Here is an 18,034-nt window from a genome sequence, read left to right on the forward strand (position 1 = left end):
TAAAATGGCCAGAAGAGTAGAACCTGCTCACCTGCTTTGACGTTCAATGTTTTAGATTTATTTTTATTTTTAAGGAATAGTTACACTATATTAAAACAAGAGTTAATTTCACCTAACATGGTTTATTTTTTACCTTAAAATGAAATCACTAATCACATTAAATAATCTTTAGAAATTACTTTGTTAAAGCAACACAACAACTAGTGCTTTACAATGATGGTGAAAACTTGGAGAAGTTTTTGGGTTAAAATCTGCCTAGAAGTCACAGAGGGTGCACGGCAGGATAGGTCAAAATGCTGAACTTCGGCACTTTAACAAGTCTTTATTCATATAAAAAAAATCTGATGTATACAATTCTCCATGTAGTCTAGAGTAAAGCAGAGTTTATTTAATATAACAGGCTTTTAAAATTCAATATTTGTGCACATTGACATTTTTTTAAAGCACTCATTTCATGTAACGACCCAACTAATAAACTGGAACATATTGTCCCGCATGTTCTAAAGACTAAATAACCTCAAGATAAAACTACATTGCGGAGTAGACTGGAGTAGATTCATGAGAAACATTGTCATATTTCCGCAAATGCAATGTACAGAACACTGAGTCAGCATGACATTCAATACAATCACACATCAACTGTTCCTGTAATTATTTTTTTATTACTTCAATGTTACGATTGAATTTACAGGCAAATGGGTAACAAGCTGGGTTTTCTCAGGTCCTTACAAATGAAATGTTTCAGTGACTAGGTGCCTTGTAATGTATTGTATTGTACGACAGAACAGAAGATGCCCTCCATAGTCAAAAGACCACAAAAGGATTGTGCAACACATACATATCATCATCTACGGGTACAAAATAATACAAATACTTGAGACATTATAAATTAGAAATACTGTTTTATACATCAAAAAGTATGTGCTGCACATCCGTCCACAGCAGTGTGGTGACCTGGAGGAGTAATAGAGGGTAAAAGATGGTTCACTGCAGAGGAGATCGTTTTAGTCCCTGCCACATCATCTTATAAAATTAGGCAAAAAGTTAGCTAAACATAACTATCAAACAGATAACGTGATAGAAGGCTAAGGAAAGGAGTGAGTATTGGTGTATTGAGGATATGAGCGATGTTGAACGGGAACTGGAAAGGACGAGTAGTTTCCAGGTTATAACCTATTCATTTACTGTGTGGAGGCTGGCTGACTGATGTTCTGGACCCGTCGACAACATCCCTGCTGTTCTACTGAAATGTAAGGACACCATGTAGTGAACGTGTGATGAGACGAGTGTATGTTTGAAATGTAATGCAATGTGTGCGATAAACGTGATGCCCTCGTTAGGGACTAAGTGATGTGAATATTACAATCACATATTAAGGCACAAAACACTAAGGAAAAAAATGGTTAACTAGCAACTTGTGACCAATCTTATTTTCATGGAGACAAGCATATAAATTCAGTCAAATGAAACGTTAGGCTTAATGTAGACAGATGGCTTCTTTAGGGCCATCCCTTACACACACAAGTCCTGATCTTGTCAGTCAAAGGTAAAGGTTCTTGTTATAAAAGCATTCATCAATTAACTTGTGACCACCCACTGAGAAGTAAACAAATGAATAATGGCAGAGCTATGAGGCAACAACACTGAGCCATGTATACAAGCATATTATACCACAGAACTTATCATATATATTTATATATTATGTGGAGGTTTCAGTTGATTGTTTTTGTGATAGAACCTATACGAGGTGGCTGTTGGGCCTTGGGTTTAACAATCAGCCAGCCCTGAATCATTTAAGCATATATTTACACAAATAACAATTCCTCACTCTTTATCATAATAAAAAACATTCACACAAAAATATAACATTTGAAATCATTATTAGCACCAGTGTATCAGATAAAGTCTTGCTACGCAAATGTACAAAGTTGCATAGTGTAGAATTTTGCCTTGTAGTGTAGAATGCTAATGTGTGATTTGCAGCAAACCTGTATTAAGCAGCAGCTTCGGGAGGAAAAAACAAACAAAAATCATGATTTGTAGTGTTAAAATAAATGATTTAAATGATATTTAACCATGATGTTTCACTGGGCGGTAGAGGCCTGTCTCAACTGGCAAACATATCAGAGCCATTTTAAAGACCCACAAGCTGGTTTCATTCAACAGCTTTTCAGTTGTGCATGTGGAACAGAATAGTAGTGTTGAATACTGTAAAAATGTATAATAGTAACAGGAATACTTTCTCCATGCAAGACATGTAGCTTTGGGAGCGAATGGAGGCAAATCAAAACAGAAACTTAAGGATTCCTTCACGGTTAGTTTTTTTAAATAAATGGTTGATAACACAGAGGATGGTACATATGCATTGAAAGTTTCTCAATACCTTTAGCAACAAACAAAAAATCTCTCACAGACAAACCATTCCCAACATGCCCTTGGGTCTAGAATGATGGGTAAGGATAACTTGTTTGATACCATATCAGAAAAAAAAAGGTATATAATATGACACAGACGCATCTGAAAAGGCTGAGGACATTTTTCCTTGTTTTCTCTGTTGGTGTGGTTCCTCTACGTAGTAGTGTAGGAACAGTCTGGAGGTGGTGCAGTCATGTGGGTTTTCTGGAGTGAGGTAAGCCACACCTCTCCTAACCTGCTGCACCTAAGGAGAATGGATACGCGGTTTTTGTCGACCGCCCTTAGTTCATTTCAGGTTCTGCCGCTTATGCTCTTCCCTCTTCCTTTCTGTAAAAACATGAAACTTGGCTTAAATTGGCTTCTTGCTGAAAAAAAGACAAACAAAAGACCAAAAAAGACAAACTGTTTTGGTAAAACGGTGGCATTCTGCCCGAGTGTTAGATGTGGGAAGGAGTGGTACAGACGGGATATGAGGAAGGGTACAGGGGTCGGGATAGGGGTCGGAGATAGAGGGAGTTAAGCCCGCTCTATGGATGGGGTGTTGAAGCAGCCATTGGGTAACGTGTTCTTGATGTCGTTGAGGTTGGCGATGTCAGACTGGATCTCCTTGATCTGCCTGTCGTAGTCGGTGATCATCTCATCCTGGCTCTTGGCCACGTCGTTCAGCTCCGCCAGCTTGCGGTCCAGGTCACTGTTCGCCATCTTGTCTTTGGCCTGCTTCAGCGACCCCTCAATCAAGCCCAGCTTGCTCAGGTCCACCTTGTCAATGTTGCCTGAACCGGAAAAGAGGAGGTGTAAGCTTCAGCTCAATGATTTAAGTACAATCATTTTCACTTGTGCAAGTAAAACCCTGAATGATGGAATATTGTTTGGTTACACGCGATGCACAAGCCAGAAACAATAACAGAACCACAAGACAATTATATCCCTGTTTTGTATTCATATACCTACAGAAATAACCAGTTTGCTAAATCAAATACCACTCACCCAGTGACTTGAGCAGGTCGTTGATGGTGTTGAGAACGGTCCTGACAGCACTCTTGGCTTTCCGGGAATTGTCCTCAGCTTCCTTCGCATTGTCTGATGCCTGAAATCCCAAAACAACATAGTTGACATGTCAGGTCAGGATTCCAGACCACAACGAAGATAGCTGATAACTCAGTAAACACTTGTGAGGTCCTTTAACCTTCAGTAGCTTGCTCATCCACTTCCTATTGCGTATTGTTTAGTCTCATTGTCTCTAAACAACTTTAACAAGGACTATAAACATTTTGCAACTCCAGCTCTGTGTACACAAACACGCAGAGCACCTGGGGATGATTTCCAACCCAAAGAGATCTTCTAGAAATTCCTAAGTATGGGGTTCCTAAGATTCTGAGAATTGAATGATATCAGTGGATGTAAACAACAGAGCCCCAGATACAGAGTATGCATCCCAAATTACACCATATTCCTCTATATAGTACACTACTTTTGACGAGAGCCCCATGGGCCCTGGTCAAAAATAGTGCACAACACAGGGTGCCATTTGGGACGCACACAGACAGACACGCACCATGCTAGCCATCATCATGTCCTGGTCGGCCTCAGCCTTCTTCTTGGCCAGCTCTGCCTCCGCTGCACTTAGCTGGTCCATCATGTTATTGACCTCTCCATCCAGCTTCCTGGTGTCCTCAAAGGCCTTCTCTGCATCCGCCTTGGTCTTAGCAGAACCCTGTGGGGTGAACAGGCAGAGGGGAACAGAAAGGGATTAGTGATGTTGACCATTTGAAAGTAGGTATTACATTAATTACAGGTTTAATTGTTTATTAATGTATGTGAAACATCAGATGAGAGGGGGAAAGAGAGGGTTTATTATTTTATGTGAAACATCACATTAAATGACCACAAAAACAAAAACAAAACATTTAATCTACTGAGACACCATTTATATATACACTTTATATCAAGAGGCCACCATTGATGTTGGCCCTGTCATTTCAGGACTGTAGCATACACAATGGTCATATAATGTATCTAGCTATAATATAACAGAAATATAATGTACCTTCTGCACAACGCTGGCTATCTTCTCTGCCTCCTCCGCCTTGCTCTTGGCCTCCTTTGCGTCTGCGTCTGCGTTGCCTAGCGCCCCCTCAGCCTGCTTGGTCTTCTCATTGGCTGCAGCGATGGTGGCGTTGATCTCTGGGATTCTCTTCATGGCGTTCTCAGCTGCCGTCTTGTTGTCGTTCACCCTCTTGTCAAAGTCTGTGTTGACAATGGAGAAGGACAATGAGAAGACAGATTGATTACATATCTAATATGTGATAAAAAATAATGGTGACTCACTACTTTGCTTTATACTATTATTATAGCATTCCCTTTCACATCCATCTGAGATCCTACATACTAGTCTGGATACGCTTTTCACTGTTACCATTCAGAATAAAATAAGCCCCTGATCTAACGTTAGTATGGGGCAGAGAGGGACCCTTCTCTGGCCTCTCTACCAGTCCTGTTCCTACGTACCTCTCAGATTTCCCAGAATGTCTTGGGCCTCCTGGTAGGTGGACCTCCCCTTGCTGGCAGCCTCCTCAGCCAGCGCCTTGGCAGCATCAGCACGAGCCAGCAACTGATCTGCAGTCTGGACAGACAGAGACAGACACACAGACAGAGAGACAGAGACAGACACAGAGGCAGACAGACACAGAGGCAGACAGACACAGAGGCAGACGACCAGAGCAGACAGACACAGAGGCAGACAGAGACACGACAGAGGCAGACAGACACAGAGGCAGACAGACCACAGAGCAGACAGACACAGAGGCAGACAGACACAGAGGCAGGACAGACAACAGAGGCAGACAGACACAGACAGGCAAGACAGACACAGAGGACAGACAGACAAAGACACAGAGACAGAAGACAGAGACAGACAGACAGAGACAGACAGAAACGCAGACACAGAAGACAGAGAGAAAGACAGAGACAGACAGAAGACAGACACAGACAGACAGAGACAACACGAGACAGACACAGAAGACACAGAGACAGACACAGACACAGGGACAGGACAAGACACAGAGACAGACAGAACACAGACAGACACAGAGACAGACAGACCAACAGACACAGAGACAGACAGACAGACACAGACAGACAGAGACAGAGAGATGGGGGAATCAGTCATCAGTCAATTTAAACATATTTTTCTGGGTGCTCCTAAATTTTCTTAGCTAGGAGCACCAGTGCTACCAACGAAACATGTTAATTTAGAGCCATGCATACTACTCAATTAATCTGAATAATTCTGGCGTCATGACTTGCTCATTTTCAATATACTTAGTGGTTGAACGAGTGAGGAGGCCCATAAATACTGTGGTAATTCTTCACATATACAATGTGGTCATTTTCAATTTCATGCCTCCTTTAATGAGGCACGCTAAAGCTAATCTTAGATGGAGACACACTCCAGTTTTTTCAAGGAGGAAACCACCACCTTACGAGGTTTAAATGCGAGGCAAAAATCACATGTTGACGTTTGTCTATTTAGAGCAAAGGTTATATACACAAGAAAGAGAAAGTTAAAAAAAAGGTAGTGTTGCGAAATTCTGGTAATGTTCCCAAACTTTCCAAGGGCCTCATTTATAAACGTTACTTACGTACAAAACATGCATTCGCCAGTTTTCATGCAAAAGTTGACATTTATAAAACCTTAAACTTTACATACAATATCTAGTGGTTAAAGTATTGCATTGGAGGCAAGTAAGTAGGCATATTTTGTGAAAATGGGGGATGTAATGACACGCTATTGAAATTAAAATAAAAAACAGGAGCCATTTGCCGCTGTGTGTTTTTTGGGGGGAATCTAGAATAATTAGACATAGGAATCTATTTCCTATTCATTTAATTTTCATAACGATTGCAGTAGAAATTCCTCACCTTTCCTGGCTGTGATGGGTTCATATTCCCAGCCTACAACAAATTTGAGCCTAGTAAATAGATAGGCTATACGTATTTCAAGTTTTGCTGTATGCGATCCAATAGACAGTGTGGTTTATAATGGGCTACACAGTCAAATTTAACAGTTGAACAGACAGTTGACCTTTTACATTGAAATAAGTAGGCTACTGTAATTACACTGAAAATATAAACACAACATGTAAAGTGTTGGTCCCATGTTTCATGAGCTGAAACAAAAGAAAGATAGCAGAAATGTTCCATACACACAAAAAGCTTCTTTCAAATGTCGTGAACAAATTTGTTGACATCCCTGATCGTGAGCATTTCTACACAAACGGTCAGAAACGTCTCCGATAAGCTCATCTTCGTGCTCGTCGTCCTCACCAATTTTTTTATTTGAAACATTGTATCAACTATTAACTTGGGTCTGCCTGAAGCTAGTGAACATGCAACATTGTATAAAATATTCTGGTCCCTCAGAGTTGCCAGTGAGCTCGAGACAGACACAGCTGTAGGCTATTTGTGCAAGGGTTAAGAAGCAGTGCTTGACTTGAGCAGGAGCTCACCGGAGCAGAGTACCAGAAATGTTATACTGCTTGAGCTCCTGTTCCTTTTATAGAATATTATCTCAAAAGTATTGTGGAGCTCGTGCACCTAAATATAAATAGTACCAGCACCCAAAATGAGTACCAGAACCTATTTCAGTCCAAAGCATGCACTGATAAGAAGTAACCAGGTTGGCCTATTTTATGACGTTTCCTGGATCAGAGTGGTTATTGAAAGGGAGAGAGCTGGAAAKAATTTTTTAATACATTGAAGAACTATTATATTCTCAATGGATGGAAAAACAGACTTGTTTGCTTGCTTGTTTGACGTGAAGAAAACATTACCTTGAGAAGCTCCACAGGTCATTGGTGGTGGTGTGTTCAGCCAATCAGAAAAACTATCAGATCCCCAAATGGGCACATTTATATGCTTACATTTGGCCAGGTAGACTATAGGCCTACTTCTATGCGTGCATGTCCTTACTAAACATTGACAGGAGAGCTCCAAATAAAATAAATAAATAGCCAAAACTCGCAAATGGAATGAAATAAACCAAAAACGTGTTTCTCAAAAGTGTGGCGTAGGTTGTGCACTCCGCAAACAATGTGTCCACTCCGACAATGACAATGGAAAGACAGGAATAAGAATATTGAATGCCATAATAAAAATGACCATGGCCAAAGTAACAAACATTGTAGATTAGAAACGATAGGAATTAACAGTAAATGTACTACTGGTGATATATGTAAATGGGTATTGACATACACAATTAACACAAATAAGTTCTGAATATTGACAAATAGGCAGGAGGGAGCACATTCTGGAGAGAAGTGCTATACAAAGCCCTGCGCGTTGTAGAAAAAAATGTCAGAGGCGCATGGTGATGCAGTATAGAGCTTGATTTGGCCTCTGCATGCTTCTGGAGGCTTCGCAATTGCGTCACACCGGAGCCTCCGACCACATTTTCGGATCAAGCACAAATTGGCTTTTATTCTAAGCCTCCGCAATGGACTAGTTCAATGAGATGGGTGCAAATAAACACACACACAAAATGATTACAGGCTCAAAACGGGCTGAAACAAAGAACTTTCTTCTGAAACTCGTCAGTCTATTCTTGTTCTGAGAATGAAGGCTATTCCATGCGAGAAATTGTCAAGAAACTGAAGTACAACGCTGTGTACTACTCCCTTCGCAGAACAGTGCAAACTGGCTCTAACCAAAATAGAAAGAGGAGTGGGAGGCCCCGGTGCACAACTGAGCAAGAGGACAAGTACATTAGAGTGCCTAGTTTGACAAACAGACTCATCACAAGTCCTCAACTGGCAGCGTCATTAAAATGTACCCGTCTCAACGTCAACAGTGAAGAGGCGACTCCGGGATGCGGGCCTTCTAGGCAAAGTTGTAAAGAAAAAGCCATATTTCAGGCTGGCCAATAAAAAGAAAAGATTAAGATGGGCAAAAGAACACAGACACTGGACAGAGGAAGGTTGGAAAAAAGTGTTTTGGACAGATGAATCTAAATGTGAGGTGTTCGGATCACAAAGAAGAACATTTGTGAGACGCAGAAAAAATGAAACGATGCTGGAGGAGTGGTTCACGCCATCTGTCAAGCATGGTGGCGGCAATGTGATGGTCTGGGGGTGCTGTGGTGGTGGTAAAGTGGGAGATTTGTAGAGGGTAAAAGGGACCTTGAAGAAGGAAGGCTATCACTCCATTTTGTAACGCCATGCCATACCCTGTGGACGGCGCTTAATTGGAGCCAATTTTCTCCTACAACAGGACAATGACCCAAAGCACAGCTCCAAACTATGCAAGAACTATTTAGGGAAGAAGCAGTCAGCTGGTATTCATTCTGTCTATAATGGAGTGGCCAGCACAGTCACCGGATCTCAACCCTATTGAGCTGTTGTGGGAGCAGCTTGACAGTATGGTACGTCAGAAGTGCCCATCAAGCCAATCCAACTTGTGGGAGATGCTTCAGGAAGCATGGGGTGAAATCTCTTCATATTACCTCAACAAATTGACAACTAGAATGCCAAAGGTCTGCAAGGCTGTAATTGCTGCAWATTGAGGATTCTTTGACGAAAGCAAAGTTTGAAGGACACAATTATTATTTCAATTGAAAATCATTATTTATAACCTTGTCAACGTCTCGACTATATTTCCTACTCATTTTACAACTCATTTCATGTAGGTTTTCATGGAAAACAAGGACATTTCTAAGTGACCCCAAACTTTTGAATGGTAGTATATATTATATACAGTGGGGAGAACAAGTATTGGATACACTGCCGATTTTGCAGGTTTTCCTACTTACAAAGCATGTACGAGGTCTGTAATTTTTATCGTAGGTACACTTCAACTGTGAGAGACGGAATCTAAAACAAAAATCCAGAAAATCACATTGTATGATTTTTAAGTAATTGATTTGCATTTTATTGAATGTTTTGAATATACAATCAATCTTGCAGAACGCGCAGACAATGTATGCATGCAGGGGACACCAGCCATGTTGCAGACACCGAGGTCTTGCTCCCAGACAAGCTAAACRGCCTTTTCCCGCTTTGAGGATTACACAGCGCCGCCGACGCGKCCCGCTCCCAAGGACTGTGGGCTCTCGTTCTCCGTGGCCGACTTGAGTAAGACAATTAAGCGTGTTAACCCTCGCAAAGCTCCCRRCCCAGACGGCATCCCTAGTCGTGTCCTCAGAGCATGCGCAGACCAGCWGGCTGGAGTGTCTACGGACACATTCAATCGCTCCCTATCCCAGTCCGCTGTCCCCAGTTTCTTCAAGATGTCTACCATTGTTCCTGTACCCAAGAAAGCAAAGGTAACTGAAGTAAATGACTACYGCCCTGTAACACTCACTTCTGTCATCATGAAGGACTTTGAGAGACTAGTCAAGGATCATATCGACTCTACCTTACCTGACACCATAGACCCACTTCTAATTGCTTACCGCCCCAATAGATCCACAGACGATGAAATCGCCAATGCACTGCACACTGCCCTATCCCATCTGGACAAGAGGAATACCCATGTAAGAATGTTGTTCATTGACTATAGCTCAGCCTTCAACACCATAGTACCCTCCTAACTCATCATTAAGCTTGATGCCCTGGGTCAGAACTCCGCCCTGTGCAACTGGTTCCTGACGGGCCGCCCCAGGTGGTGAAGGTAGGAAACAACACCTCCACTTCGCTGATCCTCAACACAGGAGCTCCACAAGGGTGTGTACTCAGCACCCTCCTGTACTCCCTTGTTAACCCATGACTGCGTGGCACSCACTCCTTTTCCAGATATCCTGGTTGGAAGATTCCTGGAATCAGGCTGGAATAAGCAGGAAATCAGGGAATCCTCCAACTGGGATTTCTGGTAGCCTGAGAATTTGGGAAAGTTATCAACATTTTGCAACCCTAAGTAATGGTCTCCTGTCCTACCTGCTGCTCAGTCTTTCCCTTCTCCAGCAGCTTGCGGACCTCAGTCTCCTTCCCTCTCAGGTCGTCCCTCAGGTCGTTGTACTCCTTCTCTGTCTTGTCAATCAGTTTGTCCAGGTCTGACGCCTCCTTCTTGATCTTGCTCGCTTCGTCCTGTAATCAGAAGTCAAGGTAAGTTATCTTTCAAGACTTGGAAACGACTTCAGTAATGTCCTGATGGCCATTTACATGTATGTCTTGTGAGTATCCTGTCAATCATTCGTGACAGGGAACATATTCCAAAGGGTTGTTTCATCAATGAAGAGATGCCTGATGATGCTGCCTACATCCCAAATGACATCCTATTCGCTTTCTAGTGCACTAATTTTGACCAGTAGTGCACTAGTAAGGGAATAGGGTGCCATTTGGGAAGCAACACTGTCTCCCCCTAAAAGAGGATTAGTCACTTCATGCAACTGACCTCCAGTGATTTGGTGTTGAAGGGTGGCAGGCTGGTCAGGTTAGCGTAGATCTTCAGGGCTTTGTCGCCTGCCTCCTCTGCCTCAGCATGCACCTTGTTGGCCTGTTTCTCCAGGTTCTTAGCCAGGTCCTTTGCTTCATTGTACCTAAGAGGGTGAACATGACGGTTTCAATTATAAAAGTGGTGAGGAGATTTGAACCTGTACTAGCTTATGACATGTTCCGGACAGAATAAATGTTCCTGAAATGGGATTCATTTCGATTGACAAAATAAAGGAGGAATCATCACAGAAAAGTGCTGTTGCTGACAGTGACATACTTCCTGTTGAGCTCGTCAATGTCTTTGTTGGTCTTTCCCTCGCCATCTAGAGTCTTCATCAGCAGGTTGARAGCCTTGGTGGATGTGTTGTTGGCATCCTTGGCGATCTTCTCGATTTGATCCGCATCCATTTTATGTCTACAGATGTAACAGGATGAGGCTTATATTTTTCATCGACTACGTGACGGGGCTTCTTACAGCTCAAGAAAAATAAGATAAAGTGGTGATAGGGTTCACGCACACAAAAATATACACTTTTGTTCTGGCCTACCAATTATGTTGATTTAATTAAAGCAATTAATATTTCATTTTTTTGCGAGTTCCCCATTTTTCAGCCAACAATAGCACATCCCAGACATCCCAGGCAATACATTTCAGAGAACAACAATTGTTTCATMATTGTAGCAGTTCTTACTTGTCGGCCAGATTGCGAGCCTCCTCTGCCAGAAGCGTCATGTTGTTAGGATCTGCGGTGTTTGAGGGTGTTTTGATGTCCTGGGCGAGAAAAATAATAAAGTACGAAATCAATGAACCCCTGTTATTTCTTTTTTCATGCAGGAGGACTTGTTCATTGTGCTACAGGACCAAATATGAACTGGGGGTCTGTACAACAAAAATAGACAAATAACATGGTGCTCAAAGCATCGAGATCCTACCGTTCATAATATAATTATTTGTTATATACAATATTTTACCAAATATGATCAGTTTTTTGTCATGTTGCTAGGATGCTAATGTCCATTCTATGAATTCTATATGTAATTATTCAGCTCCAAGTATCTTACTGAACACCTGGAGCAATATAATCACATATAGAATCCCTAGAATGGACATTATTATCCTAGCAACATGACAAAAAAATTATCTAGAAACTGATCATACATGGTAGAATATTAGATGAATATTGCATAAAACAAATACATTTCTCAAAATTATCATTAGGGGATGACCGACCAGTTTGCTGATGGCGTCCTTGGCCTTATCCAGTTCCTCGCGGGCGCGGTCGACCAGGTCCTCAGCGTCTCGGACCCGGTTGCGGGCCTTGTCGGTCTGGGTTCCCKTGTCGTCCACACTGTTCCTGATGTTCTGCAGACGGTTCCACTGAGTGGTCAGCGTGTTGTTCAGGTTTCCCAGGCGCTCCAGCAGGCCTTTGTCTACATCTGAAAATATATAATAAGAAGTAAATAAAAGTACATTTCACATAATCCTCTCTGATCCAGCACCTGGGACAAGGTTTAATGGATGTGTGCATACCACCCCACTACATAACTGAAAACAGCATTCACAACAAACATTCCTGAATCATTTGATTTAACTCTACTGGGATAGAACAGCATTCTTTCAAGTTAATTAGGCCGAATACATCTTTAAAAATTGACATAAGGGCCTTTCTTGTCTAATTCTAGTTGTTTCAAGCTAGTGAGACCTACTTTAAAATATATATATATATATATATATATATTTTTTTTTTAATTGACATATTTAGAGTCCTGTACCTTTGCTGGTCTGAGCCTCCTCCAGCAGGTCCATGATGGCTTTCTCTGCCTGCTTTAGACGGTCCTCAAAGGCCTTGTCACTGACAGCCTCCGACGTAGAGCCCAGGTTGTCAATCAAATTCTGCAGGTCATGCAGCTTCTGTCTCTGCTGGTTCACCTATGTAAGTGTAAAACCATAAGGGTTAGTGTGGTTGCCTATGCAGCTATACAGACATGTCAAGCACACAACTTAATTAAATATATATTTTTTTAAATATTTGGACAAAGACAGTGAAGAGAGACAGGAAAGGAAGGAGGATAGATGGTGTGCTAGAATGCAACTGTATTAACAAAAACAATCAACTGACGAAAACACCACCAAGAGTCTGTACCTTGTCTCTGACGAGAGAGTAACAAGATGGACACTGCTGGCAGCCGAGAGTAGAGCGGTTGTAGAAGTAGTTCTCCTCACACATGTCACACCTGGCTCCCACAAAGCCTGGGCGGCACTCGCAGCGGCCATCATCCTTACACTGGGTCGTAGAGGAGCCCTCTGGGTCGCAGTCGCACGCTGAAATAGAGGAAGAAGAGAAACGGATAAATGAAAAAGGCTCGTAAAACATGTGATTCCAGAGTGGAGGTTTGAAAAGCTACAATGACAAATACAGAGGGGACTCTTCAAGTTAGAATGATATTCTCTTCCCATCAGACACAAACTCCACACGTGATATAGTAATGCACATCTGCACGCCATAATATGAAATGTTGCAAGAGTTTAATCACAATGGTAGAGGATAGAGAAAGAAGGAAAAGTATGGTAGCCATACGTTTGCAGCCAGACAATCCGAATCCAAAGAAGTTGACCTCGCAGCGTTCACAGCGCAGACCGGTGACGCCGGGCTGGCATTCACACTGACCGGAACCGATGTCACACTGACCATTGATGGACCCAATAGGATTGCAGGTGCATCTGTCACGACAACAAAATAAAATCAAGGCATATTACAACTTAGCTATTGAAACATAGCCATGAACACAATCAAACAGCTAAAGATTCATATAACAGACCACCATTTCTAGTAAGATAATTATTAATTTTAATAATTATTAATGTTTATTTCTTTGGCTTTTCTACAAGGGAGTACCTTATTAACTACTCAGAAATGCTTCTACTAAAAGCTGGATATTAAGGTGTAAAGAGTGAAGGTCTACAGAGTGGGTACTGACCGTTCGCAACCTGTTCCGCTCTGCAGGTTGAAGAAGCCAGGCTCACAAGCGCTGCAGTCCCTGTTGGTGACGTGGGCGAGACACGGGCACTGGCCTGTGACCTGCAGACAGCTGGTTTGTCTGTCCACTGTGCCGTATGGAGAGCAGGAGCAGGCTGGGGACAGGAGAGAAGAGAAACCCATGACTACCACTGCAAGCATCAGTCATCTCTGTACAGTATGTGGAACTCAACAGTACACAGGATAGAATGGAAGAGAGAGAGACCCATTATCACATCAGTCAGTATGTGGAACTCAACTGTACACACACACAGACACGTCATGCTGATCATTTTCTCATCTTACGTTTGCACTTGTCGTTGGAGTTGGTGGCCAGAGGGTTTCCATAGAAGCCCTCTTTGCAGCGGTCGCAGAAGAAGCCGTCTGTGTTGTAGATACACTTGAGGCACTCCCCGGTCTCTCGGTCACAGTTGCCCACAGCGTTGGGGTCGATGTTGTCGCTACACTTACAGGCCCGACACACCCTCACCGGCCCGTTCTCACCCAGGGGGTCTCCGAAGAAACCGTCATCACACAGCTCACAGCGCTTGCCTGGGGAAAGATGCAATTCATAGTTTGGATTACGTGATAATGAATATATTTGAATATCTAATAAAAGCTGCCATACATACAGCTCCTGAACTGAATTGAGAAATAGGTACATACAATAAACACAATTTGGAACATTCATCATGATGTTTTATCCATTTACAAAGTTGAAGTTTAAGATTGGTTTCTTTTACGGAATCAAAGTCTGTTTATCATCTGTTAATAGTAAGAAAATGGTTCAGGCCACCTTTATGTGTGTATTGGAATATGTGGATGTTATTTACATTCATGCTGCAGCGTCCACACTTTAAACCCTTGGATGCTGTATATTGTTGTGCCCCAAGGTTCATTACTGGCTCTGGTTTCAAAACGTACCACTATTCCTTATATCAAGAAGTAGTTTTGGGCCTCTTTAGCCGGCAGAAGAGAGCAGAATTTTATGTTATTTATCTATAAAGCGTTAATCCAAAAACATCGAATGTATTTGACATCTCTAATCTCTTATAGAATGACTCATTCTAAAACTAGGTTGATGAATTACATTACACTTCAGATCCCCCCCCCAGTTTCTACACAGATCGGAAAGTAACTGCACCTACAGTTATGCTGCACCTTACATGTGAAACAATTTACAAAAAACTATTAGAATGGATGTTCTAGTGCCTCTTACACAATTAAAAAAATCTATTTCAGATTTTTTAAATGTTAATAGTGATTTTTTTTCTTAATGCGTATATGTCTTGTGTCTGTGTATTTATGCATATGTTGTTTTTTCTTTGTATTAAAAAACAGGCTCTACTGCAAATGAGACCTATAAAGTTGATCCAGTTTATAAATATGTTTATTTAATTTTTTATAAACAGTCTTGAATTGTGATAAATAGAAAATAATTCAACCAGTACTTGACACTTTCAAAACTACCTACAGACTATCCCTAACAGTTGATTTGGTTCTAATCTATAAATCTGCAACGTTTCCATCACAGATTACTTACATGCGTTTTTTGTTTTTTATTTTTTTAATCACAATCTCTCTTTAAATATTACCTGTGGTTCCTGTGGGACAGTTGGTGCAGACAACCTCCTTGGTCTTAGGAACGACAGCACAAGTGGATCCTCCGGGGCAGGGGCAGGGCTTGCAGTCGCTGGAACTCCCCACAGTGGAATCTCCATAGTAACCGTCTTTACACCTCTCACAACTGAGCCCAGCTGTGTTGTGTTGGCAGTCACACATCCCTTCAAACAGACATCAAACACACACGTCATGTCTCTGATTAAGAGGGGTTGGGTTAAGCGCGGAAGACACACTTCGGGTGAATGCATTCCGTTACGCAACTGACTAGCTATCCCCTTTCCCTTCCCGCCACCAGGGGGGAGTCTAAGACCGATGAGAGTTTAAAGGGCCCACTATTTTATATCCAGACACCTTTTTATAGTAGATGAGGAGAGAGTAGGCTGCCTATTTTATTTATTTTTATTTAACCTTTATTTAACTAGGCAAGTCAGTTAAGATACATTCTTATTTACAACGACATCCTATCAGTCATGTTTTAAACCATTGGACACACAGACAAATCTCTTTATAGCAGAGTGTTATTACTGGCTGATGTTGGTGTGATCTATTACTCCATGTTCTGTTCCACTCTAAGATAACAAGGACATTTAAATGTTGAACATTCCACTGTTCCAAACACAGACACATTTAGCCATAGCAGATAGAACCCCAGGTGTACTGCATGGCTCCTGGCTGAGACATATACCCAACCAGTCATGTGATGATTGAGGACTCGTCTCCAGTCTCTACTCCTTGTTGTTTCCCTATGGGCCCTGCTCTACAGTAGTGCACTATATAGGGAATTGGGCAACATTAGGGTGTCAGCCACTCATTGTCATCTCACTCACCTGTGTCGGAGTTGCACGTGTCACTGTGTCCGTTACAGTTGCAGGCGTCACAGGAACTGAAGGCCCCCAGGTCTGGTCTGCTCCTCCTGTATCCCAGGGCGCACATCTCACAATGCTGTCCCATGTAGCCCTGAGGGCAGGTACACTTCTCTACCCAGCGGGCCGGGGTCCCTGGACCACTCCTCGCCGTGATCAGCATTACATCGTCAAGGTAGCCAGCACCTGGGGAACGATGAGAATTGATTAGATGTCTGCATCTTGTCTTGAGAAAGGCCACTAGGCCGAAATGTTGACATGGAATCAAAGACACAGACCACCAACATTCTTGTCTCCCAGCTTTCCATTTTCATTGCATTGATTAGGCCTCATTGGTAATGTCTAAAGTATTGAGGTAAGTGACTATTACTATGTTTTTGCCCTTCGAGTTATCTGGATATTTGTTCGGAGAGGATCTGATGACCTCAATAACAGGGCAAATCATCACCACGTGGTGGCTTTAGGGGAAATGAGAAAGATTCAGCCTTAACCTGAGCACTAATATTATGACTAGGTTGGAGTTTCAACATCCTCTCTGTGATTAGCTGAGAGATGTCCTCAGAACTGTTAAAAGCATATGAAATCCAAGCGTATCAGTTCGCTTGACCTAACTTACTCCCAAGCTTGTCATGGTCCAATCCTACAGATACTACTGTAGGCCCCATATTCATGAAGCGTCTCTAAGTAGGAGTGCTGACCTAGGATCCGTTTTCTGCCCTTTATGTACAGGGGAAACATGATCATAGATCAGTACTCCTACTCTGAGATCCTTTATGAATACAGGCCCTAAACCAGGGTGTATGGTTTACATTGTGAGGTGAGGCGGGGCGGACGAGTGGATGCATACTTCTCTCGCTGTAGGTGCCACGGATCTTGATGGACGTCAGATTGTGCAGGAGCTTCTGGAATTCAGACTGAGGGAGGGTGGGCCTCCAGGGGTAGTCTGTGCTGTCGTGGAGCCTAACAGAAAAAAGAGGGGCATTCACAACATCAGATAACAGACAAATGTATACATTTGCTTTCTATGTGACAATTTCAAAATTATGTTATTACCACAGAATAGATGGTAAAAAGTTTCATATTACAAACGATTTACTTTTGTTGTGCTGGTATTCTACAGTATACACATCTGTAGGTTAAGGCTGCATGATTTCCACCAACCTGAACACAAACGTCTGCATGTTCTCCCCAGGATAGGCATTTCCCTGAGCAATGAGAGGCACAGCCACTCTGAGGCCAGCCCCCTCCAGAACCACATCTTCAGCCGAAAGGCGTGTGTCTCTCCTGTCTACCCGGAAGTTCAGGGTGAGGTTCTGGCCGTAACTCAGCAGCTGATTGCCCAGGAACCTCTCTACAGTAACGAGATAAGAAAATACTTGTTAGGCTCACTCCAATGAAGTCTTCTTCACCACAACAGTTTAAAAATAAAAGTCCCTCTTTCTCAAAACAAGTATTTGAGTTAGTGTCAGTCACACAGTACCTGGAGCCACAAAGTACATGGGGAAGTAGTCCTCAGAGATGAGGGAGATCTCCTCTCCACCAGCAGACCACTGGACTGAAACACTGGAGCCGTCACGCTGCTGGGCTGTCCACTGCTCATCACCTAGGAACAGGTTTCATGTTTGTTACATTCAATTCTATCAAGGCATATCTTTACATCACAACTACCTCTGAATGATCCTAATCTAAA

General features: G+C 42.4%; 1 protein-coding gene across 1 annotated transcript in view; it reads right to left on the reverse strand.

Annotated features, from left to right (window-relative positions):
- Positions 1 to 307: 307 nt before the first annotated feature.
- Positions 308 to 18,034, reverse strand: part of LOC111957236 (laminin subunit gamma-1) — a 70,946-nt gene continuing 53,219 nt past the window's right edge. The window contains exons 9-28 of the mRNA XM_023978014.2: positions 17,825 to 17,947; positions 17,506 to 17,695; positions 17,192 to 17,304; positions 16,309 to 16,530; positions 15,454 to 15,642; positions 14,165 to 14,410; positions 13,821 to 13,974; positions 13,421 to 13,563; positions 12,986 to 13,164; positions 12,615 to 12,771; positions 12,073 to 12,278; positions 11,534 to 11,613; positions 11,119 to 11,256; positions 10,801 to 10,945; positions 10,344 to 10,493; positions 4,924 to 5,038; positions 4,463 to 4,662; positions 3,971 to 4,129; positions 3,403 to 3,502; positions 308 to 3,188 (exon numbers count right to left, since the gene is read on the reverse strand). Coding sequence (XP_023833782.1) covers positions 2,932 to 3,188; positions 3,403 to 3,502; positions 3,971 to 4,129; positions 4,463 to 4,662; positions 4,924 to 5,038; positions 10,344 to 10,493; positions 10,801 to 10,945; positions 11,119 to 11,256; positions 11,534 to 11,613; positions 12,073 to 12,278; positions 12,615 to 12,771; positions 12,986 to 13,164; positions 13,421 to 13,563; positions 13,821 to 13,974; positions 14,165 to 14,410; positions 15,454 to 15,642; positions 16,309 to 16,530; positions 17,192 to 17,304; positions 17,506 to 17,695; positions 17,825 to 17,947 — 3,266 coding nt within the window. The 3' untranslated portion in view covers positions 308 to 2,931. The remainder of the gene's footprint in view (positions 3,189 to 3,402; positions 3,503 to 3,970; positions 4,130 to 4,462; positions 4,663 to 4,923; positions 5,039 to 10,343; positions 10,494 to 10,800; positions 10,946 to 11,118; positions 11,257 to 11,533; positions 11,614 to 12,072; positions 12,279 to 12,614; positions 12,772 to 12,985; positions 13,165 to 13,420; positions 13,564 to 13,820; positions 13,975 to 14,164; positions 14,411 to 15,453; positions 15,643 to 16,308; positions 16,531 to 17,191; positions 17,305 to 17,505; positions 17,696 to 17,824; positions 17,948 to 18,034) is intronic.

This window comes from Salvelinus sp. IW2-2015, linkage group LG32 (genome assembly GCF_002910315.2).
Source record: "Salvelinus sp. IW2-2015 linkage group LG32, ASM291031v2, whole genome shotgun sequence".
NCBI classification, from domain to species: Eukaryota; Metazoa; Chordata; class Actinopteri; order Salmoniformes; family Salmonidae; genus Salvelinus; species Salvelinus sp. IW2-2015.